The sequence below is a fragment of the Capra hircus genome, chromosome 9 (assembly GCF_001704415.2).
Source record: "Capra hircus breed San Clemente chromosome 9, ASM170441v1, whole genome shotgun sequence".
In the NCBI taxonomy this organism is placed as follows: Eukaryota; Metazoa; Chordata; class Mammalia; order Artiodactyla; family Bovidae; genus Capra; species Capra hircus.
In genome coordinates, this window is record NC_030816.1 from 2,125,464 (window position 1) to 2,151,414 (window position 25,951).

General features: G+C 40.5%; 1 protein-coding gene across 3 annotated transcripts in view; it reads right to left on the reverse strand.

Annotated features, from left to right (window-relative positions):
- The window catches only part of FILIP1 (filamin A interacting protein 1), a 253,107-nt gene continuing 235,099 nt past the window's right edge, over window positions 7,944–25,951 (reverse strand). For 2 of the 3 annotated variants that reach the window (XM_018052874.1, XM_018052875.1), the window contains exons 6-7: window positions 25,726–25,783; window positions 7,944–11,849 (exon numbers count right to left, since the gene is read on the reverse strand). In XM_018052874.1, the coding sequence (XP_017908363.1) occupies window positions 11,809–11,849; window positions 25,726–25,783 (99 nt within the window). In that variant the 3' untranslated portion in view covers window positions 7,944–11,808. Of the gene's footprint in view, window positions 11,850–24,229; window positions 25,784–25,951 lie in introns of those variants that run through there. The other variant, XM_018052873.1, reaches the window with a different exon arrangement.

The following is a 25,951-nucleotide window of genomic DNA, read 5'->3' on the forward strand; positions in this document are numbered from 1 at the left end:
CTCAGCTGGTAAAGAATCTGCCTGCAATTCAGGAGACCTGGATTCAATCCCTGGGTTGCAAAGATCCCTTGGAGAAGGGAAACGTTTCCCGCTCCAGTATTCTGGCCTGGAGAATTCCATGGACTGTATAGTCCATAGGGTCGCAAAGACTTGGACGTGACTGAATGACTTTCACTTCACCCAGAAGAGAATAGAACTAAAGATAAAGGGACATAGAGAAAGTTGAACCTTATACTAAACTTGTTATTAATGTTTTGTAAAACTGTATACATACCCTCGGTGATCATGGTACTTTTCTCAAGCAAGATCTTAGCAGGTCACAATTTCCCTATGAACAAAGTTGTCTGGTACCCTCCTCTTCTGGGAGATGCTTGGTTTGTTAGCTTATAGAGTCCCCTTGTCCCACTGACTACTTGCACCAATGCTCTATGTGGGAACCAGTGCTTACCTCTTTTGTGGTTCAAAAATGGCTGAATACATCTCTTGTGTTTTAGTAGCCTAGACCGTCTGGTGATCTGATTAAATGAGGGCATTTTTGTCCTTGCAGAGTGAATCAATGAGTGTTGAGACTCCTGTTTCATCCAGATATTCTGCCTCTGAAAAGTTCAGTGGGTACAGTGGCTTCTGCAAGGGAAGAATCACCAGGCAAGTCAATTTGGTGAGGAAGATCTAGCCCAGAACACACTGCTGAAGGAGCAGCCCTTTGGGATTAGGAGTCAATTACCAAGTGCCTACAAAGCACCCTGCTATTCTGACTATGCACATGCCTTCCTCTCAAGGAGGAGAGACAAATGGGAGTGAGAGTCCATCAGAAAACCCCCAACTGACTATGTATGTGCTTATGGTCATGGAAAACCATAAGGCAAGGCAGCTGGGAGAAGGAATTATATTGCCCTTTGCAAACATTTATTCAGTATCTTGTATTCACTCTAAGGAATATGCAAGTCCTGCCCTTGAGAAACTTACAGTCAAACTAGAGAGACAGCATTGTGTCCTAGTGCTAGTCAACATAAGGCAGAAAGAGAAAAAAAGGACTCCTTAAGAGAAAGAAAAAGAAAGACTTTATTCTTAGAGATGCTTATCTCTGAAAAAGAGATGCTAGAAATACTGCCAGGCAAAATGAAAGAACTGATTATCTTTTTTAAAAAATTGGGAACTGCAGAGAACTGGGTTCCTACTGTTTTCTGTGGATCAGGCTGTGATCTGGCTGTGCCAGGAAACTTGCAGTCAGTAGGGTTGCCCCAGCTGATTGACATCTTTCAAAGGTCAGGAAGATCCCCTGGAGAAGGAAAAGGCAATCCACTCCAGTCTTCTTGCCTGGAGAATCCTATGGACGGAGGATCCTGACAGGCTACAGTCCAGGGTCACTCAGACATGACTTAGTAACTATGCAGCAACAATAGGTTCCTTGGGATTCACTGAATACAAATTATAAATGTGGAGTTTAATGACATTCAAGAAAAATAAAAGAAGGAAAGAAATCTTAAAAATTAGGGCAGAAATAAATGCAAAAGAAACAAAAGAGACCATAGCAAAAATCAGCAAAGCCAAAGGCTGGTTCTTTGAAAGGATAAATAAAATTGACAAACCATTAGCCAGACTCATCAAGAAACAAAGGGAGAAAAATCAAATCAATAAAATTAGAAATGAAAATGGAGAGATCACAACAGACAACACAGAAATACAAAGGATCATAAGAGACTACTATCAGCAATTATATGCCAATAAAATGGACAACGTGGAAGAAATGGACAAATTCTTAGAAAAGTACAACTTTCCAAAACTGAACCAGGAAGAAATAGAAAATCTTAACAGACCCATCACAAGCATGGAAATTGAAACTGTAATCAGAAATCTTTCAGCAAACAAACACCCAGGTCCAGACAGCTTCACAGCTGAATTGTACCAAAAATTTTGAGAAGAGCTAACACCAATCCTACTCAAACTCTTCCAGAAAATTGCAGAGGAAGGTAAACTTCCAAACTCATTCTATGAGGCCACCATCACTCTAATACCAAAACCTGACAAAGATGCCACAAAAAAAGAAAACTACAGGCCCATATCACTGATGAACACAGATGCAAAAATCCTTAACAAAATTCTAGCAATCAGAATCCAACAACACGTTAAAAAGATCATACACCATGACCAAGTGGGCTTTATCCCAGGGATGCAAGGATTCTTCAATATCTGCAAATCAATCAATGTAATTTGCCACATTAACAAATTGAAAAATAAAAGCTATATGATTATCTCAATAGATGCAGAGGAATCCTTTGACAAAATTCAACATCCATTTATGATAAAAACTCTCCAAAAAGCAGGAATAGAAGGAACACAGCTCAACATAATAAAAGCTATATATGACAAACCCACAGCAAACATTATCCTCAATGGTGAAAAATTGAAAGCATTTCCCCTAAAGTCAGGAACAAGACAAGGGTGCCCACTTTCACCACTACTATTTAACATAGTTCTGGAAGTTTTGGCCACAGCAGTCAGAGCAGAAAAAGAAATAAAATGAATCCAAATTGGAAAAGAAGAATTAAAACTCTCACTGTTTGCAGATGACATGATCCTCTACATAGAAAACCCTAAAGACTCCACCAGAAAATTACTAGAGCTAATCAATGAATATAGTGAAGTTGCAGGATATAGAATCAACACACAGAAATCCGTTGCATTCCTATACACTAATAATGAGAAAGTAGAAAAAGAAATTAAGGAAACAATTCCATTCACCATTGCAACGAAAAGAATAAAATACTTAGGAATATATCTACCTAAAGAAACTAAAGACCTATATATAGAAAACTATTAAACACTGGTGAAAAAAATCAAAGAGGACACTAATAGATGGAGAAATATACCTTGTTCATGGATCGGAAGAATCAATATAGTGAAAACGACTATACTACCCAAAGCAATCTACAGATTCAATGCAATCCCTATCAAGCTACCAGGGGTATTTTTCACAGAGCTAGAACAAATAATTTCACAATTTGTATGGAAATACAAAACACCTTGAAAAGCCAAAGCAATCTTGAGAAAGAAGAATGGAACTGGAGGAATCAACCTGCCTGACTTCAGGCTCTACTACAAAGCCACAGTCATCAAGACAGTATGGTACTGGCACAAAGACAGAGATATAGATCAGTGGAACAAAATAGAAAGCCCAGAGATAAATCCACACACCTATGGACACCTTATCTTCGACAAAGGAGGCAAGAATATACAATGGATTAAAGACACTCTCTTTAACAAGTGGTACTGGGAAAACTGGTCAACCACTTGTAAAAGAATGAAACTACACTTTCTAACACCATACACAAAAATAAATTCAAAATGGATTAAAGATCTAAATGTAAGACCAGAAACTATAAAACTCGTAGAGGAGAACATAGGCAAAACACTCTCAGACATAAATCACAGCAGGATCCTCTATGACCCACCTCCCAGCATACTGGAAATAAAAGCAAAAATAAACAAATGGGTTCAGTTCAGTTCAGTCGCTCAGTCGTGTCCGACTCTTGGCGACCCCATGAATCACAGCACGCCAGGCATCCCTGTTCATCACCATCTCCTGGAGTTCACTCAGACTCACGTCCATCGAGTCAGTTATGCCATCCAGCCATCTCATCCTCTGTCGTCTCCTTCTCCTCCTGCCCCCAATCCCTCCCAGCATCAGAGTCTTTTCCAATGAGTTGACTCTTCTCATGAGGTGGCCAAAGTACTGGAGTTTCAGCTTTAGCATCATTCCTTCCAAAGAAATCCCAGGGCTGATCTCCTTCAGAATGGACTGGTTGGATCTCCTTGCAATCCAAGGGACTCTCAAGAGTCTTCTCCAACACCACAGTTCAAACGCATAAATTCTTCAGTGCTCAGCCTTCTTCACAGTCCAACTCTCACATCCATGCATGACCACAGGAAAAACCATAGCCTTGACTAGACGGACCTTATCAGCAAAGTAATGTCTCTGCTCTTGAATATGCTATCTAGGTTGGTCATAACTTTTCTTCCAAGGAGTAAGCATCTTTTAATTTCATGGCTGCAGTCACCATCTGCAGTGATTCTGGAGCCCAAAAAAATAAAGTCTGACACCGTTTCCACTGTTTCCCCATCTATTTCCCATGAAGTGATGGGACCGGATGCCATGATCTTCATTTTCTGAATGTTGAGCTTTAAGCCAACTTTTTCGCTCTCCTCTTTCACTTTCATCAAGAGGCTTTTTAGCTCCTCTTCACTTTCTGCAATAAGGGTGGTGTCATCTGCATATCTGAGGTTATTGATATTTCTCCCGGCAATCTTGATTCCAGCTTGTGTTTCTTCCAGTCCAGCATTTCTCATGATGTACTCTGCATATAAGTTAAATAAGCAGGGTGACAATATACAGCCTTGACATACTCCTTTTCCTATTTGGAACCAGTCTATTGTTCCATGTCCAGTTCTAACTGTTGCTTCCTGACCTGCATACAGATTTCTCAAGAGGCAGGTCAGGTGGTCTGGTATTCCCATCTCTTTCAGAATTTTCCACAGTTTCTTGTGACCCACACAGTCAAAGGCTTTGGCATAGTCAATAAAACAGAAATAGATGTTTTTCTGGAACTCTCTTGCTTTTCCCATGATCCAGTGGATGTTGGCGATTTGATCTCTGGTTCCTCTGCCTTTTCTAAAACCAGCTTGAACGTCAGGGTGTTCACGGTTCACGTATTGCTGAAGACTGGCTTGGAGAATTTTGAGCATTACTTTACTAGCATGTGAGTGAGTGTGGTAGTTTGAGCATTCTTTTGCATTGCTTTTCTTTGGAATTGGAATGAAAACTGACCTTTTCCAGTCCTGTGGCCACTGCTGAGTTCTCCAAATTTGCTGGCATATTGAGTGCAGCACTTTTACAGCATCATCTTTCAGGATTTGAAACAGCTCAATTGGAATTCCATCACCTCCACTGGCTTTGTTCATAGTGATGCTTTCTAAGGCCCACTTGACTTCACATTCCAAGATGTCTGGTTCTAGATTAGTGTTCACATCATCATGACTGTCTGGGTCGTGAAGATCTTTTTTGTACAGTTCTTCCGTGTATTCTTGCCACCTCTTCTTAATATCTTCTGCTTCTGTTAGGTCCATACCATTTCTGTCCTTTATCAAGCCCATCTTTGCATGAAATGTTCCCTTGGTATCTCTAATTTTCTTGAAGAGATCTCTAGTCTTTCCCATTCTGTTCTTTTCCTCTATTTCTTTGCATTGATTGCTGAAGAAGGCTTTCTTATCTTTTCTTGCTATTCTTTGGAAGTCTGCATTTAGATGCCTATATCTTTCCTTTTCTCCTTCACGTTTCACCTCTCTTCTCTTCACAGCTATTTGTAAGGCCTCCCCAGACAGCCATTTTTTTGCATTTCTTTTCCATGGGGATGGTCTTGATCCCTGTCTCCTGTACAATGTCACGAACCTCATTCCATAGTTCATCAAGCACTCTATCTATCAGATCTAGGCCCTTAAATCTATTTCTCACTTCCACTGTATAATCATAAGTGATTTGATTTAGGTCATACCTGAATGGTCTAGCAGTTTTCCCTACTTTCTTCAATTTGAGTCTGAATTTGGTAATAAGGAGTTCATGATCTGAGCCATAGTCAGCTCCTAGTCTTGTTTTTGCTGACCATATAGAGCTTCTCCATCTTTGGCTGCATAGACTATAATCAGTCTGATTTCGGTGTTGACCATCTGGTGATGTCCATGTGTAGAGACTTCTCCTGTGTTGTTGGAAGAGGGTGTTTGCCATGACCAGTGCATTTTCTTGGCAAAACTCTGTTAGTCTTTGCCCTGCTTCATTCCGCATTCCAAGGCCAAATTTGCCTGTTACTCCAGATGTTTCTTAACATCCTACTTTTGCATTCTAGGGACCTAATTAAAATTAAAAGCTTCTGCACAACAAAGGAAACTATAAGCAAGGTGAAAAGACAGCCTTCGGAATGGGAGAAAATAATAGCAAATGAAGCAACTGACAAACAACTAATCTCAAAAATATACAAGCAACTCCTGCAGCTCAATTCCAGAAAAATAAACGACCCAATCAAAAAATGGGCCGAAGAACTAAATAGACATTTCTCCAAAGAAGACATACAGATGGCTAACAAACACATGAAAAGATGCTCAACATCAATCATTATCAGAGAAATGCAAATCAAGACCACAATGAGGTACCATTTCACACCAGTCAGAATGGCTGCGATACAAAAGTCCACAAGCAATAAATGCTGGAGAGGGTGTGCAGAAAAGGGAACCCTCTTACACTGTTGGTGGGAATGCAAACTAGTACAGCCACTATGGAGAACAGTGTGGAGATTCCTTAAAAAACTGGAAATAGTACTGCCTTATGACCCAGCAATCCCACTGCTGGGCATACACACCAAGGAAACTAGAATTGAAAGAGACACGTATACCCCAATGTTCATTGCAGCATTGTTTATAATAGCCAGGACATGGAAGCAACCTAGATGTCCATCAGCAGATGAATAGATAAGAAAGCTATGGTACATATACACAATGGGGTATTACTCAGCCATCAAAAAGAATACATTTGAATCAGTTCTAATGAGGTGGATGAAACTGGAGCCTATTATACAGAGTGAAGTAAGCCAGAAAGGAAAACACCAATACAGTATACTAACGCATATATATGGAATTTAGAAAGATGGTTACGATAACCCTATATTTGAGACAGCTAAAGAGATGCAGATGTACAGAACAGACTTTTTGACTCTGTGAGAGAGGGAGAGGGTGGGATGATTTGGGAGAATGGCATTGAAACATGTATAATATCATATAAGAAACGACTTGCCAATCTAGGTTCGATGCAGGATACAGGATGCTTGGGGCTGGTGCACTGGGATAACCCAGAGGGATGATACGGGGAGGGAGGTGGGAGGGGCGTTCAGGAGTGGGAACTTATGTACACCCATGGCGGATTCATGTTGATGTATGGCAAAACCAATACAGTATTGTAAAGGAAAAAAAAAATTTAATTTAAAAAAAATTTTAAGAAAAAGAAAAGAGTTTCGTGCAGTGTGTCCTATTGCCAACAAACATAAAGCCCAGATAAGTTGCTCTGGTTTCTCTATACCTAGGGGAAGCACCTGTTCTCATTAAAAGTGACTCTAGCTCAGGGCTCAGAGACAATATTCCATTTGCGCATATATGATAAAAGCCTGAGACCCCTTCTCCCGGGAAGTCATGAAATAAACAGTCTTTTGGCAAGTGCTCTCAAACCATGTACCCCAAAGGGCTCCACACCTCCAAGAAGAGAAGCCAAAGAGCTGTCCTTGTGGTCAAGACCCCTAACATCTGCAGCTTTCCTGTGGAAGGCATCTTTGTGTAGACAGCAGCCTTGCCTGGTTTTTGGATATGTGTATCTTTAAATAATAAATAAGAAAAACCCATTCCTTTGTCTCAAATAAGGCAAAGATAAGTTTCAGGCTGGCTATGGCAATGGACCACCACTTCTGGTACAAAGCTGGCAAATAAGAGATCGGAGCACAACCCCACCGTCATCCCCACCCCACTTTTCGGAAACCATTATCCAGCTGCCTGTATGGGGGCTGGGCTGACAGTTGCTGGCAAAACCTCAGGAGCATTTGCTCTGCTGAGCAATCTACCTTTAGACAGACAGTGGAAGGCAGTGGGAAGTATCTGAATGTTGATTGACAAAAGCATTTGGGGGAGGCTAATGGACAAGGTAAACCCTGTAACCAGTTCCATCTCTTGGTGTCTTGTAGGGACTCAAACCATGATATAACTCAGAGAAAAAGCCTCTCTCATTTTGGGAGATCTGCTATTTGACTTATATTTATTCATGTTGAAAAGCACCATATTTTAAAGAAAATACGAAATGCAGAGGGGAAATCTATTTTAAAGCAAATAATTTTAAGTAAAAAGAAGGTCAAATATTCATTTTAAATGATTTTAATTTGATAACTTTTATGTTCCAATTCAAAAAAGAATATTGCACAAATGCTTTTGTATCACAATCGTTATTTTTTCTCACCCTGGTGAGATTTTGACAAACATAGTTGGCTTTGGGAAATAACATAGAGAATGTCTTAATTGGCTTAGTAATATCAATAGCCTGTGAAAAAAATGAAAGTAGGATATTACATTCATAGAAAAGACAAGTATATATCCATAAATTCACCTGGGTGTAGTGAAAAATAATAAGCTTTTCATGGATTTAATAAAACTTAAAGGAGACAAAATTGAGAATGCTGTGAAAATAGAATGCAGCTCACAAACTTTTCAATGCAATCTTTTGCTTTCAAAAATCCATTAAACCGGCAAGACTTCTAAGAATATTTGATCACATTATAAATCTCTTATATTGGAAAAGTTAACATCTGATATTTTTAAAGCAAAAAATCTAAATAAATACAGACCTGAATTGTTCAAATAACAAAATCTGTGAATGGTGAGGTAAAATTACCAAAATAACATAAACAAACAAAAATAACACCAGAAAAAAAAATAAGTCTTGTCATGGCACCGATAAACATTTCTGTTGAAATTTATGAATATATGACAGTTTCTCTAAGTAACAAACACAGTTTTCATCACTTATGTAGTAAATGCTGAAATTTTAAGAAAATAAAAATTTTAGTGGTCAGCAAGCAAAAATAATTCCACGAAACTTTCCCCATTTTTATGAATTCATTACAGCAATTTTTATTGTTCTTCTTTTTTGCCTTTGAATTAATATTTTTAGCAGAGGCATGGCACTGGAGTCCAGAGGCACACATATGCCTCAGGTGCCAGATGTTTTTTTAAAACACTTCCATCTTGCATTTTTGGTGTTTTTAGAATTGTTGCTCATCACATTCATGAACACACCCTACTTTAGCTATACTTTTAATTTATTTCCAGGAAAATTCAACCACAGTATATAGAAGAAAGGCACAACCATATTAATTACATTGTTTAACACCCCACTTTATACTTCCTTTGTCACTGGTTTTTAGAAGCTGTGAGTTACTTCAGTAGTGTCAGTGTTTCTGTTCATCTTTAAGCTATACACTCCACGTCATGATTTTTTTTCAAATGGTTGTCCTAAGATACAATTAATTCTTCACATTTTGTGACCATGCCAGGCATCTGATATCTGGAATATTTACAACTAACTTCATCAAACCTTAATGTTTTATGAAATACTTGAGAAAAACATCTTTGTAATCAGTACTGTCAGAACACATTCTCCTATCAAAAAGAAAGGGGCAACATAATGAATTAGTTCAACTACGCACCTTAATCTGGAAACACTGATTATGACTCTGCTTCAGAAAACATAATTATTCCATTGAAAATGGATTGTCATTCATACTGATGATTGGAGGTTTACTTAAAATAAAATATATAGAAATTATGTGAGCCTGGCCTGGGATAGTGCCAGGATTGAACACGGGGGCAGTTTTTTCAGTTGGATGTTGATAAGGGAATGGCAACCCACTCCAGTGTTCCTGCCTGGAGAACCCCATGGACATGGGAGCCAGGTGGGCTCCAGCCCATGGGGTCACAAAGGGTCAGACTCGACTGAGCAACTAACCCTTTCACACTTTCACTGGAGTATGACTATTTATAATCTTGTTTGTTTATTCACTAGATAAAGACTTCTGTGTTTATTTTCTATTCATTTTTAATATTTTATTTTTGTCAAGACAGTTTTTTATTAATGTAGATTAATTTTACTCATCTATCACTCACATTCCATTAGAGTTTAAAGAAGGGACTTAATCATAGAAGGGGCGGAAAAGAGCAACCGTCTGAGTTGCCCTGATCACACCATCATCCCCTGCAAATTTCATTATAAATGCAGGAGAAACAAAATCTTTAGATCCAAATATACATGTTACTTGTAATATTTTAAGTTAACATCAAGTAGTATTTAAAGTTTTATCTTCTAGCCTTTTCACTCTGTGTGTAATAAAATTCTCACAAGTTAAGAAAGTTATTTGCTTCAAAATAAATTCTGTGGTATATCAGAATATTTTTGCCATCAGAAGTATAAGCATTGGCAAATAGGGAATTTAACTGTGAGTCGAAAAATACAGCAATGCTAAATAAAACCCCCTTCTCACTGAAATGGCCAGTTCAGAAACATTTTCAGAAATCAAAACCCATAACAACAATTTTTAAAATCTTCACACATACACACTCTAATTTCATTAATCAGTAATGAAAGCCCTGCATGTCTGTGATGCATTCACAATTATTCATGCTAAGACAAACTTACTGTGACATTTCTCTTACTTACAAAACTCATAACTAATTTTACATAAAATACAGTTATTTAATTTTTAATACCTACTGAATGTGATTTGCTAATTCCATAAGGTATACCTTAAAACCTAATGTTTCTGTTCCATAGATTCAGTGCGTATTCCCCTCATGGTCTCAGGAACCTGGGTAATGTTGTGGACCCGAGAAATGGGCCAATAGTATTACCTGTGTGCTTTCTAGTTATCCTTGTGATGCTAACAAGCATTCTTTCTTTAATCTCGATAAAGTGACATGATACGTGATTTATGCTCCTAGAAACTGATGTGTCAACGCCTCATTTGTCTTCATAATGATCTTTTTAAAGACCTTATTGAAAACATATTCATATTAACAAAATCTTTTTTTAAAAAAAAAGCTATACTATTAGAGTTTCAAGTAGTTTTCTGATGCATATTTTCACATAAACCTAAATTCAACAGCAGGTCTGACACTGAGATTTGATTAATGCATATTGTGCTTTGAATTTTTAAAGAATATATTATCTAACCTATGGGGGTTATGAAAACATGTCCAAATTCTAGCTATCAAGAAAAAAAGTTTACGTATCTTGGGATTTCTTTTACCACTTAAAAATAAAATGCTGATAGTATCTAGGTCAGTTTTTATTTTCAATTTTTTCATTTGGATAGATTGTGAGAAATAATCTAATATCACAGTCCTTATTACACATCCTGTACATGTAAGTACATAATGCAAACAGAAATACAATAGAACTGTCAGTAAAAGCTGTCCCTTTAAGGCTTACTGGTAAAACTCACACAGCTCCTTCTATTAATTTGTTCCATATGAAAACAAATTCATCCAGGGTTTTGGGCACAGAACACCAGAAAGAGCAACTTTAGAAAACTGGCTTAAGTGTTTTAAATTAAACTCTTAAATCACAGTGTTGTTTGTTAGTGGTGAACCATGATCAGAACCAGAGAATTGTATAAACAATAATAACAGATCTTCCAGGACCTCCTGCTCTGGTTTTACCTCTTGAATTTACCCTATAGAATGTTGTACTTTCTTTCTTTTTTTTTTTTTTTTTCAGGAATAGCAAACTGATAGAAGAAAATAAGCAGAGCTTACGATTTTGAATACACCAGTACCAATACTTTGGTGAACTGACAGTGTAGTCTACAAATATATGTGCCATAGACTCTGAAGAAGGAAACACTTTAGGAAAGCTAATCACATTACAAAGTGTATTATAAAAATAAATTACACAGCATGTGCCCATGGACCTGAAAGCTTTGCCAAAGGAAGAGAAATTTGACACAAAGATTGAATTGCTCTTGCTACCTGTTTTTATATTATCAGCAAAACCATTTTCAGCTTTTATGTTTATATTCTCAAAAAGAAAATTCACTGGAAGAAGGAAATTATTTCCAGTAGTGATCAGTAGCATGGAGGACCTTAGTGATGGTGGAGGGCTGGAGATATATTATCCATTCAACAGGGATTCAGAGGAAATACACACACCCAGTATGTGCTTGGTTTACCATTTCATCTTGAGTTCATACGTAACTGGTGGATGATGATGCTTTCTATAAAGAGAAGAAAGATACAGCATTTTCAATTAGACTGAAACTAACATCAGTAGTTTACGTGCAGGTCAACACCATATCATTTCACTAACAGACCATAGGCATTAAACAACAAAGCAAAAACAGGTGCATGCACCCAGTAGCTTCTCTGGAAGTTCTGTCCTATTTTGGGGTAACTTCTTTATATTGACATAGGAGATTTACCTCTAAAATTCTTAAAGCCTTTTAGAAACCATGTCTAATATTCTAACAACATTCAATCAGTTTTACCCAAGGAAAGCCCTGAACACAAAGACAGTAATTACTACAGACAAGTTGCATAATGGAAACCAGACTATTTCCTAGAATTTCTGTTCTGAATAATATTCACATACTTTTATTTTTTTGTGTCTGTGGACTTGAGTTTTAATAAGGAAATATTTATTTTATTCCCAGGAATTCACTAGATAATATTTATCTTTATTCTCAGGAATAACAATAATATTTATATTATTATAAATAATATTTATTCCCAAGAAGTCACCAAATACAGATGACTCATTCTTATCTCTGCTTCTTTTTGTATACTCCACCTGGGAAGATGCTTTATAATTCTTCATATGCTTTTCAATTGAAATTCATTTTATAAAAGTAAATAAAAATAGATTGAGATAGTAATTAGAACAGCAGCAACAAGTGTGTAGTATTTATATTTATTTGATTCATTTCGCTTTTATCTTAACCTCGATGCCTTTGTGAACATGTATCTTTTTTTTTCTTTTCATTGTGTCATTGAGGTACTTACTATATGCCCATCACTGCTGGGCATGGGTTTCCCAGGTAGCCCTAGAGATAAAGAACCTGCCTGCCAGTGTGGAAGAGCTAAGAGATGCAGTTTGATCCCTGGGTGGGGAAGATCCCCTGGAGGAAGGCATGGCAACCCACTCCAGTATTCTGGCCTGGAGAATCCCTTGGACAAAGGAGCCTGGCAGGCTCCAGTCCAAAGGATCGCAAAGAATCAGACATGACTGAAGCCACTTAGCACTCATGCACTGCTGGGCATGGAACTACACTGGTGAGCAAAATGAAGCGTGATCCTGCATTTGCTGAGATCATAAACAGCAGAGGAAAGAAATGACTAAGCCTCAAATGGTTTCTCTGCCTGAACACTGTATTGCCTCCCTGTCAACTGTCAGGCTTCCCAGGTGGATCAGGGGTACAGAATCTGCCTGCCGTGGAGGAGATGCAGGAGACATAGGCTCAGCCCCTGGGCCGGGAAGGTCCCCTAGAGAAGGAAACGGCCCGCTCCAGTGTTCTGGCCTGGGAATCCCATGGACAGAGGAGCCTGGCGGCCTACAGCCCTTGGGGTTGCAAAGAGTCCGCACGATTTAGCGACTGAGCATGCGGTATGCTCACAAACATTAATTGAAACACACTGGTTCACTTTCACTTTTCTTCACTGGAGAAGGAAATGGCAACCCACTCCAGTGTTCTTGCCTGGAGAATCCCAGGGACGGGGGAGCCTGCTAGGCTGCCGTCTATGGGGTCGCACAGAGTCGGACACGACTGAAGCGACTTAGCAGCAGCAGCAGCATGTTGTGGACCTAGAGGTTTACTTCACACTGACCACTAGGTGGAGATATTTCCACTCTGTCTCGACCTTTCTGAATTGAATTTGGGATAAACAGATAAGCAAAATAAAATGAAATACATAATAGTATTTCATTATATACTTAATAGTAACTAGTTATGAATGTTTTGCAAAACTTTTAAGACATATATGTGATTTTTCACTGTACCAGAAACTCGGAAAAATCATTAGCTCATTTTGTCTTTTCAAAGTTGTTCTAGCCTCAATTTTTTTCAACACTTAAAAATGAATTAAAATCTTCAGGTAAAGACTAAAAACACTAAATAAAATATTATGTAGTTAAAAATCAGAGTCTCTTTTTTTACTTTTACAAGTTAAAATGCTATTTCCTACTCAACACTGTTTCTCTTTTTAATTGTTTAAAGTAGTTTTCAAAGAGTAAAAACACATAGGTCTCAGACCTCCCTAACAGAATTCAAGTATCTTCCCCATTTTCCTCCCCTAAGAGACTACAGGAAACATATGTTTAAAAGAGTGAAATCTAGAGTTGTTCTTATTGCAGATGTAATTCAGAATGTGTTTGCCTTGTTTCTTCACTAAATTCTCTCTCAAGTCCCTGGTAGGACTAATATTTCGTTTTTCTGTGATACCTTCTTCTCTCCTCTTGCGTGTGCAAACCTCTAAATTCCTAGAGTTGTCTTCTCCTAATCCTAGAGTTTTATAGTCTTCGTAATAATAATAGCTTTTCAAGATACACGCACCCCAGTATTCCTTGCAGCACTATTTACAATGGCTGGGACATAGGAGCAACCTAAATGTTCACTGACAGAGGCATGGATAAAGGAAAAATGGCACATATATACAGTGGAATACTACTCAGCCATGAAAAGCACAAAATAATGCTGGATGCAGCAACATGGATAGACGGAAAGATTGTCATACTGAGTGAAGTAAGTCAGAAAGATAAATAAATTATATCACTTATATGTGGAATCTTAAAAAAAATGATACAAATGAGCTTATTTACAAAACAAAAATAGCCACAGATATAGAAAACAATTTTATGGCTACCAATGGGCAAATGTGGAGAAGGCAATGGCACCCTACTCCAGTACTCTTGCCTGGAAAATCCCATGGACAGAGGAGCTCGGTAGGCTGCAGTCCATGAGGTCGCTAAGAGTCAGACTGAGCAACTTCACTTTGACTTTTCACTTTCATGCATTGGAGAAGGAAATGACAACCCACTCCAGTATCCTTGCCTGGAGAATCCCAGAGACGGGGGAGCCTGGTGGGCTGACATCTATGGGGTCGAACAGAGTCGGACGCAACTGAAGCGACTTAGAAAAAAAAAAAAAGGGCAAATGGGGAGGGGGGATAAATTGGGAGATTGGGATTAACATATGCCCACTACTATATATACAATAAATAATAAGGACCCACTGTATAGCACAGGAAACTCTACTCAAAACTCTTTAATGGCCTATATGGGAAAGAATCAAGGAAATATATATATATATATATATATATGAAGCAGATTCACTTTGCTGTACACCTGAAACTAACAGAACATTTTAAATCAACTATACTCTAATAAAATAATAATAATAATAGATTTTCAGATTAGTATTTGGTAAAAATACATATGGCAAAAGAGTCCATATATAGAAACAATGTCTTGGTTGGACCATTATATTTCATTATTTTTTTTTAAGGTAACAAACTGGTAATCCATGCATGGTATTATATATTAACGCTATTAATCAGATTGTGTTACTAAAAAAGTCTATCTCAAAAATACTTGATAATGCCAAATAAGAGAGCTTATTTTATTTAATTCAACTTAATAATAAAAGATGGCATTTAATATGTATGTACATACAATTTACTTAAAGGAATACAATTAAACCCAAGTTATTTTATTTTATATAAATAGGGACATATTTCACTTTGCTTCTAAATATAGTGAGACAAGATCCATATGACAGTGACTTTATCATTTGAAACTTATTAAGGATATTTATTAAATCTATGTTTGCTTGTTATCTACACTTTCTCCAAATCTATAAGCTGACTCAGATAAGAATCGCCCAGCCAATGCACAAACTTGTGAGAAATTTTTTAAAAGGTTGCTTTAACGCATTAAATTTTGAGGTGACTCATTACACAGCTGAGCTGTCTGATTCAGAAGGAGTCCAAGGTTGCCAGCAAAAAAATAAAATAAAAATAAAAGTGCTTTAGGGATTCAATACAGTTCAGTTCAGTTCAGTCGCTCAGTCATGTCCGACTCTTTGCGACCCCATGAATCACAGCACGCCAGGCCTCCCTGTCCATCACCAACTCCCGGAGTTTACTTAAACTCACGTCCATCTAGTCGGTGATGCCATCCAGTCATCTCATCCTCTGTCGTCCGCTTTTCCTCCTGCCCCCGATCCCTCCCAGCATCAGAGTCTTTTCCAATGAGTCAACTCTTCGCATGAGGTGGCCAAAGTACTGGAGTTTCAGCTTTAGCATCAGTCCTTCCAAAGAAATCCCAGGGCTGATCTCCTTTAGAATGGACTAGTTGGATCTCCTTACAGTCCAAGGGACTCTCCAGAGTCTTCTCCAACACCACAGTTCAAAAGCATCAATTCTTTGGCGCTCAGCTTTCTTCACAGTCCAACTCTCACATCCATACATGACCACTGGGAAAACCATAGCCTTGACTAGACGGACCTTAGTCGGCAAAGTAATGTCTCCGCTTTTGAATATGCTATCTAGGTTGGTCATAACTTTTCTTCCAAGGAGTAAGCGTCTTTTAATTTCATGGCTGCAGTCACCATGTACAGTGATTTTGGAGCCCCCCAAAATAAAATCTGACACTGTTTCCACTGTTTCCCCATCTATTTCCCATGAAGTGATGGGACCGGATGCCATGATCTTTGTTTTCTGAATGCTTTAGGGATTAGTATCATTATATGTGTTTTTTTTTAAGGTGGGATTTCCAAGTCCCTTCCTGTTTCTTTATGATTTAGGACAATAAGATAATATTACAAACTTTATTGAAGTTATAAATTCTGTCAGCAAATCTTAATTTATCTTCAATTCTGTCCTCAACTCAGAATAAGACCCAAATAGAGGACCAAAGGCCACAGTTCAGCTTCAATCAGCAAACTCAAAAGAGCAAAGCACTTAAATTTGGGGCCCTCTGATGTGTAGGTATTTACCAACAATTTCTGTTTTTCTAATTGAAAGAAGAGCTGCTGCTACTGCTAAGTCACTTCAGTTGTGTCCAACTCTGTGCAACCCCATAGATGGCAGTCCACCAGGCTCCCCCGTCCCTGGAATTCTCCAGGCAAGAACACTGGAGTGGGTTGCCATTTCCTTCTCCAATGCATGAAAGTGAAAAGTGAAAGTGAAGTTGCTCAGTCGTGTCCAACCCTCAGCAACACCATGGACTATAGCCTTCCAGGCTCTTCCATCCATGGGATTTTCCAGGCTAGAGTGCTGAAGTGGGGTGCCATTGCCTTGTCCAAAAGAAGAACACAACTTCTAAATCTTAATCAACATATACACATGGGTTTGTTGCATTCTTACATATAATTTTATATTAACAGTTGATCAAAGGACTTACAAACATTTTCCATTATATATTTCTCTCAAGTGTTACCTTGAGGTTTTTTTTTTCTTAAGAAACTTCAGGTAACACATTAAATAATTGTTTGCTTTCATGATATTATTGTGAAATGATGTGGCTTATGAATCCATTCTTTTATTACACTAGCTGTTAAGTGACTTCCATGGAAAGGATGCGTTGTTGTTGTCACTGTTCAAATGCTAAGTCATGTCCGACTCTTTGGGACCCCATGAACTGAAGCCTGCCAGGATTCCCTGTCCTCCACCACCTCCCTGAGCTTGCTCAAAGTCATGTCCATGGAGTCAGTGATGCCAGCCCACCATCTCATCCTCTGTCGTCCCCTTCTCCTCCTGCCCTCAATCTTTCCCAGCATCAGGGTCTTTCCCAATGAGCTGGTTCTTTGCATCAGATGGCCAAAGTGTTGGAGCTTCAGATTCAGCATCAGTCCTTCCAATGAATATTCAGGGTTGATTTTCTTTGGGATTGACCAGTTTGATCTCCTTGCAGTCCAAGGGACTCTCAAGAGTTCTCCAGCACACAGTTTGAAAGCATAAATTCTTTGGCACTCAGCCTTCTTTATGGTTCAACTCTCACATCCATACCAGACTACTGGAAAAACCATAGCTTTGACTACGTGGACCTTTGTCAATTCCTAATTACACTTGACTTCTGTCCTTACAAGCATGACTTATTTATCCTCCATGGGTGGTATCCCCAAAACTCCTGGCCAGTCAGATGACTTGAGATCCAAAGCTGTATACATAAGACAGGATTGGGGGGGAAATTTGGGGGAGAATGTCTCTTGAGTGCTAGAGTGGGGCAATCTGGCAACAAATTAAATTCTAATTCCTCCCAGGAGAGCCCCTTCAGCTAAGAAGTAAGAAAGATGTATTCCTTGCAAAGTCAGTGCCTTCCTCCTGAGCAATGCCTATGTTCATGCTCTGCCATACTCAAGAGAACCCTTGAGCTCTAAATTTTAAAAATCAGCTCTAGTAAATGAGACCACATCACTTAGAAAGCCTCCAAACTCACCCACCAGAGACAAAACAGAGCAAAAGTTCGACTTGTAGCAGGATTTTGCATTAGTAAAGAAGGGCTGCTTCATTCACAGGAAACCACCCACTAAGTTACAGGAAACAGTTTCTGTTGGTTTCTGCATCAGCTTGGCTGGCGGATGGCCTGTTCGCCTGTTCCATGGCCCCTGCTCCCAGGGGATCTGCCTAGAGATCCAGACACTGGCTTAGGGCTCTACTGTTCTTCTTCCTTTCTTCCTTCTTCCTGGGGGTTCCTTCTACCAAACCCCAGCTTTGAACTCGCTGCCTGCCCTCCAGCAAAAATGTCCTAGTTCTGTACACCTTTTGGAAGTAGGGGTGCCTGGATATTGTTTACTTTTAAGGTTTATTTTAATAAACTGCTTCAGTACTCTCTTGTTATTATCACATTCAGACATTATAATCAGAGTTCTGATAAAACATCTGTTTTAAATAGGAAGTCCAATAAACTTCCTCTGTGGACTTGGACTTGTAGTTCTTCTGGATTCAGCTCAACTAATTAAAAACACTTCCGCTAATCAGTTTTGTCATTTGTTTCAGGAAACTTTTGAAGCAGATGACACAACGTCTCTGGAGCTTTCTCAACCACGTAAGTTTACTTGCTTCCTTCCAGAACATTTCCCACTCCATCATCAGACCAAGTCCTCACCCCCGCCCCCCCCAATGCCCTCCCTGCTCCTAGGTGGCAGGAGTAACTAATCATCACAGTTACGACTGATGGCTTCTTTTTCAGGCAAGCTATTTGTTCTCTCTCACACAGATTACTGTTCCCCAGATACAAACAAATTGGAACTAGTTATCCCATGCGTGCGTGCCTGATAAGTCACTTCAGTCATGACCAACTCTTTACAGCCCTATGAACTGTAGCCTGCCAGGCTCCTCTGTCCATGGGAGTTCCCAGGCAAGAATCCTGGAGGGGGTTGCCATGCCCTCCTCCAGGGGATCTGTCTAATCCAGGGATTGAAACTGCATCTCGTACGTCTCCCGCATTGGCAGGTGTGTTCTTTACCACTAGCACCATCTGGGAAGCCCAGCCACCTGGGAAGCCCCGTTATCCCACAGGTAACATTAATTATAAATAAAAGTAAATGGTTGGAAAATATTAAGTGCTTGAGCCAAGCGTGCTCAGTTTCCACCTTTTGGACACAGGTGCTAGATACTGGATGCTGAGATCGACTTACATTGACATAAGTCTACAGCTGATCCTAGGATAGCACGGAATATAACATTATGTGTGAAAATTGAGTGGCAGCTGTGAGTTTTAGATAAGGCCAATATTTATCGAAGTGCTGTTTTGAGAACTTTAACACAGAGTTACCATGTGCTATGCTGTGTGACTATGCTAAATCACTTCAGTTGTGTCCAACTCTGCAACCCCATGGACTGCAGCCCACCGGGCTCCTCTGTCCCTGGAATTCGCCAGGCAAGAATACTGAAGTGGGTTGCCATGCACACCTCCAGGGGATCTTCCCAACCCAGGAACTGAACCTGTATTTGCTGCACTGCAGGCAGGTTCTTTACCTCTAGCACCACCTGGGAAGTCCCAAGAGTTTCCATAAAGATAGCTCAATATCTCAAAGCTTTGGCAATATTATTTTGGCCCATTGAGTGGGTATTTTTATCTATAATACACTTTGCTCATTTGAAGTGGTCTCATCATATGAAATCATGAATAAAATACTAGAAGAAACGGAAACCCTGGTTCCATCATCGAGAAGACAGACACTGTGAGCCTTGGGGTTTATTTGTTTTGATTTTGTTTTCATCTTTAATAATAGGGATAGTTATTCTGTTGACTTCTAAAGTCTGGTTCATTTCTAAATAGTCCTTGACTTTGCAATTCTATCCATTACATATACATAGTATTAATACAAGTAAAGAGGTCAAAACTATTTTTGCTGGGTAAGCAACCTAACTATTAGTTTTTAGGAAAAGCATTATGACAGAATCTTTTAAATTGCTTACTGAATATGAAGCATATCATATTATCGCTATAAGCAGGAATGTCAGAATCATAACAGATAATAGCTAAATGTAAGCCGTAAGCCAAGGTGAAGTGGTTTGCCAAAGGTTACACTGCCTTCCTCTGATCTCTGGTCGGTCCCATGTCCATTCAGCAATCCACCTTCGCTCCGTGTTCACCTTAATAACTATCTGCAATCTAAATCCTGCATATGGTGGTGGTGTTCAGTCCTTTAAAAGGACAGCCTCTCTGATCTCTTTTGGAGGTCCGGCATGAAACTAAAGAGCATGACAAATCACCTGAAACCTTTTCTTTCCTGAACTCCTCTAGGGGAGTCGGAAAGGATGAGCCATTTGCAATTCATTCAAGTATGTTTATAATTCACAAGAAGCTCTCAGGTCCCCTTAGTTCTTCACATACATGATGGCTTCAGAGGTGAGAACTTCCCAATCTGGGACTCCTGTTTGTTTTGAATCCATTATCTGCGATGGTAATGATGCTTTTGAACTGTGGTGTTGGAGAAGACTTTGGAGAGTCCCTTGGACAGCAAGGAGAACCAACCAGTCCATCCTAAAGGAGATTAGTCCTGAATATTCATTGAAAGGACTAATGCTGAAGCTGAAGCTCCAATACTTTGGCCACCTGATGAGAAAAGCCGACTCTTTGGAAAAGACTCTGATGCTGGGAAAGATTGAAGGCAGGAGGAGAAGGGGACGACAGAGGATGAGATGGTTGGACGGCATCACCGACTCGATAGACAGGAGTTTGAGCGAGCTCCGGGAGATGGTGACGGACAGGGAGCCAAGTGTGCTGCAGTCCACGGGGTCACAAGGTCAGACACAACTTAGCGACTGAACAGCAGCCACCTGCCACGGTGCCTTTGAAGGGAAACAGAAGCGGCTTACACCACCCGGGATGGCAGCACTTGGATTTTCCCCCAATTCCACCCTCTCTTTCCCTCCGTGTCCTCAGGCGTGAAGTGTTGGCATCCTCCCCGTCGCTCTCACAGGTTTGTACTGCAGACCAAAGAGGAAGCAAGGACGCCTCTCTCTCCTCTAACTCCTAGCCATCCTTCAGCTGCTGGTTTTCTCCTCTACAGTCAAGCGCCCGGTTTTGTTTTGTTGACAACATTTTCCATAAAAATGTTAAAAAAAAAACAAAAAAAAAAGGACAGGCTTTAAACCCTGACTTAGATTCTGAAATAATGGCCTGTCTGTGACGAGACTTGTGACTAAACCACTGGCAGCCACCGCCACGCCTTCATGGAGGGTGATGCTTTTAAAAGAGACTTTGGAGAGAGAAAGACAGAACCACCCGAAGGAGATGCCGGAGGAAGGGCAGCTTCCACGGAGAGCAAGCAAGTCGAGCAAGTCAAGCGAAGGTGAGCTGGCTGCTCTGCAAGGCATTCTGTGCGCCTGGGGGTGGGAGTTCAGCTGGGGGCAGGCAGGGCGGGGCGGTCAGGAGCCAGGTCACAGATCCTCGGTGCCATATGGTCTTTTAGCGTTGACTGATATTTTAACTATGCATACGAATTACTTTAACAGAAATAAGGATGCATTAAAGAATAAATGGGAAGCGGAGGCAGACAAGCCTGAGCATCCTGTCAATGGCTCCACGGGTCAGGGAAGACAGAGGAGTAACTCGCCATAGAGGATGACACGTCTGAAGGAAGAATTGTGCTGAGATGGAAGGGGCCGGTGCACTGATGTCCTGTGTGGACATAACAGGTGGAAAAGGGAAGCTGAAAGAGCAGAGGGTGAAGAGATGGCCCATCATGAAACCCTGAAGGAGATGGTAGCAGGGAAACGCTGACCATCGTCTGGGTTGGGAAAGTTGGGGAATGATACACTCTCGGGTCCTGGGAATCCTCCCTGGGCTGGTCTTGTTCCCTCTTCTCTCTGCCCTCCTGCCTCCCACATACAAGTGCCCTTCTTATCCGTGGGATTTTTCCAGTCAGGAAAGCCTCACTCTCTCCTCAGTATTTCCAAATCTATGAGGGAAGGAGAAATTCAGATCTCTGCACATCTTACATTCACGGGCAGGTTTTTGTTTCCCTGAAATTATACTGTTCCCACACTGCACATCAAAGCTATGTCTTCACTTCTTTCTTAAAGACATTTAAGTAAGAGGTCTGGTAATGCCCTACCCTGGATGAATACACAGAAACCTCCAGACACTCCAACTGCCCCATGTTAACCTGTCCTTACTGAAAATATCATAAAGATGACAGTAGAAACTGAATGTCTCTGTTTAAGCAATTGACCCAGATGGGAAGGTTATTTTCAAGAAACTGTCAAGATCCTTTGCGCCACGTCTCATCTTGGAATGTTTCTGGTATACGCATGCTACATGGCCATGCTCATAGTATGAGAAACAGCCGACGTACACAAATGATAGTTTGTGAGTGTCTGCTGTTTCTGCATACTATGATGGCCCATGGTGAAGAATTTGCCTGCCAATGCAAAAGCTGCAGGAGATGCAGGTTTGATCCCTGGCTCAGGAAGATCCCCTGGAGGAGGGTATGGCAACCTACTCCAGTATTCCTGCCTGGGAAATCCCATGGACAGAGGAGCCTAGCGGGCTACAGTCCATGGGATTGCAGAGTCAGACAGGACTTAAGGGGCTGAAGAACAACAAGATCAGGGCTGCTCTGTAGCTCTGTGAATGGGGCCCCATGTGTCCCCACATTGTAATCTGTGGCAATGGTACCCCTCTCCCTCCCAGGATGAGATCTGATGGCATCTGTCCACAGTAGCCCTGGTGAGATCCCTGCTACACAATACTTTGTTCCAAAAGAGGGGGAAAAAAAACTCTCACCTTTTCACCCCATTCACTCTTACAAAAGCACATGCATCTCAAAAAAAAAAAAAAAAATTAAATTCACACATGGATGCCAAAGTTGGAGTGCACCAAATCCTCCACCTCCAACCCCCAGTGGATGTCACTTCTAATATGCAGTTTAAAACAAAGCTAGCCAATCAACGTCGAGTTGGAGCTAAAATTACAAAGGAAAACTGCCACAGCAGTTGTTCTTTATCATTTCTGAAAAGTGAATATGTGTCGTGCCCCCAAGTTTTCTTAGCGGGCTGTATCCCAAGACCCAGATGTGTAAACATCCTGTCCATGCATGGTTAAGCGTCTTCTGGGCCTTCCCTGTGGATGGAATGAGCTTCCAGGCAGAACCCCTGTAAGCGTGATGTGTGCAGGTGAAAAAGCAAAACAGCAGCAGCGACAGTTGATTAGGAGGGCACTGAAGAACGGCAGGTAGAATAAAAAAATGCAGCCTTTCACTCTCTGGACTCCTCCGTTTGTTCAGATACAACGTGTTATGGTACAACAAGACACAATGCCAGGGAGGCATTTGAATAACAGCGGAGCATCTTTATTTTTGAAGGGGATGATGTCCACTCTACAAAAGAGGGGCTCTCCCTTTCAAAAGAACATTGGAATGTCGATATTTCAAATGGCAAGATCTCTAGTTTAAACATGTTCAGAAAGTTTATGTTTTCTTTTTTCTCATTCTCCCTCTTCTTCTACCTTGAAATTCCCTTATCAGGGCATGTCGACCGTGGTTGCTTAACGTTTTAAAATATGTTTGCTGAGAACTGAGCTGTCGGCCACAGTGATCTAATTAAGTGAGTGTGAATACGGAGACGTGTCTACCTCCTTCATCCACAATTTGAGTCCAGGTTCTACAGGGAATAGGAAGTCCGGTGTGGAAAGAACTCAGAAGACAGTCTCTTTACCCTGAAGCTCAATGATTCCCTGATGGCTCAGATGGTAAAGAATCTGCCTGCAGTGCAGGAGACCCAGGTTCAATTCTTGGGTCAGGAAGATTCCCTAGAGAAGGGAAGGCTAACCATTCTAGAACTCTTGCCTGGAGAATTCCATGGACAGAGGAGCCTGCCAGGCTATAGTTCATGAGGTCACAAAGAGTCAGACTTGACTGAGCCACTAACACTTTCACTTTTTTTTTTTTTTAAGGGCTTCCCTTGTGGCTCAGCTGGTAAAGAATCTGCCCACATTGCAAGAGACCTGGGTCTGATCCCTGGGTTGAGAAGATCCCCTGGAGAAGGGAAAGGCTACCCACTCCAGTATTCTGGCCTGGAGAATGCCATGGACTGTATAAACTATGAGGTCACAAAGAGTCGGACAGGACTAAGCGACTTTCACTTTTAAACAATGGGGTAAAAACTAATCATATATCTTAAAAAAAAAAAATCTACCTTTACACAAATATCTGGAGCAGGGACTATCCAAATGATTTTGGAACCCTCACAATTGAGAAGTGGAAAACCTGTAACTAAGTACTTACTGTGTTGTTGTAAAGTTGACCCAGTTGGCTCAAAGACTTGGAAAGGTGCTGGCTACCTGAGACTTCAGATGCTAAGCAGAGGGTTATCAGCCTTGAGCTCATTTGTGGTTACTTGACTATGATGCACCACGTCCACATCAACGCAGTTAATCTCATTGACAACAGCATTTTGCATTCACTCACTCTTCATGCATATTAAAACATGCTTAAAATAAACAACAACAATACAAACACAAGTAATAATACACTTCACCACACCACACCACACACACACACACACACACACACACACACTCTCATGAACTGGTTCTGTACTTGCAAAGTATTCCACTGTGAAAATGTTTCAATTCAATTAAGCTATGCATCATGTCATTTTATGTTGTGGCAACAAAGTATCAAAATTTACTGACCGCTATTTTCTATGCATTACAACTTCTGTTGAGTTATAAAGGGCTACTTGGCAGCACCACTCCACAATTTAAATCAACTGCACACTTGAATAGAGTGTGAGTCTGACATTAATGGTTCTGAAATTCCAAAATCTTTACAATACACACAGACACACACAAATAAGTAAAACTCTGTTTTCAGAATTCCATACATTATTTCCATTTTATTTCACATTCGAATTGTTCCCTGAAATTGGCTTCGGGGCTTTGTTTTTGCAAAACTTTCGAGGCCCAGGCCCTGTGATAACTAGGAGATAGTTTCTGCTTTTTGTTTGTTTGTTTCCCACACATGAAGCAAATTTGGAGTCCGACAGAAGCAAATTACAATTGATAAACTATTTCCTATTTCAAAAGAGAGCTTCTGAAAAATCAATTATGGTAGAACAAGGCTTACTTAATTTCATTTACAATTAGGAAATAAGGCAGCAGCTTTGGAGAGGTGGTGATTCAGCTCCCCCACCCCAAGCCTCCCCAGTCTTACTGGTTCAACTGATGAGTCTACTTTCTCGAAGCAAAAATGGCTCTAGAGGTCAGGCCCTGCCTCAGGCCTATCATTCTCTGCCAAGCACGTAACGTACAGTAGTTTTGCTATTGAGTTCTGTGTCCCGGCCTCAAAACAAATCCACAAAATAGGAAAGACACATGGCTATTAGTTGATTATTTTATGAACAAGATATCGAAAACTCCAGTTAGTACACACAGCGAGTGGGCAGGGACAGACAGCAGCAGTAGCATCTGCTCGACCTACCCCCTCCGCCACTGCCCTCAGCCCTTCCCCCCTCCAGGAGAGGTAGCGCTGCTGGCTGCAGATTTCTTCAGCTCTATTTTCATAGACTGAGTCTCAGCTCGAGGCTCGAATTTGGTCAGATTTCCTGCTCCTGGGGCTGCCACTACTGGCTTTCCTGCTTTCATACCTTTTGACATAGGAATGCGGGTGGGTGTAGGCCGCTGGGCTGACCCGTCTTGTCCTGACTGCAAGAGAAGAAAAGATAGAGACACAAGGGCCATGTTGGTGAGTCTCCCCCTGGAAATGCCATCATCTGAACATAAGCACACCACAGGACCACCCACAAATGAGCCCGCCCCAGGAAGATTGTTGTTAGAAAGTCGGAGTTGCTTGCGGTCTAGCCCACTTTCGCC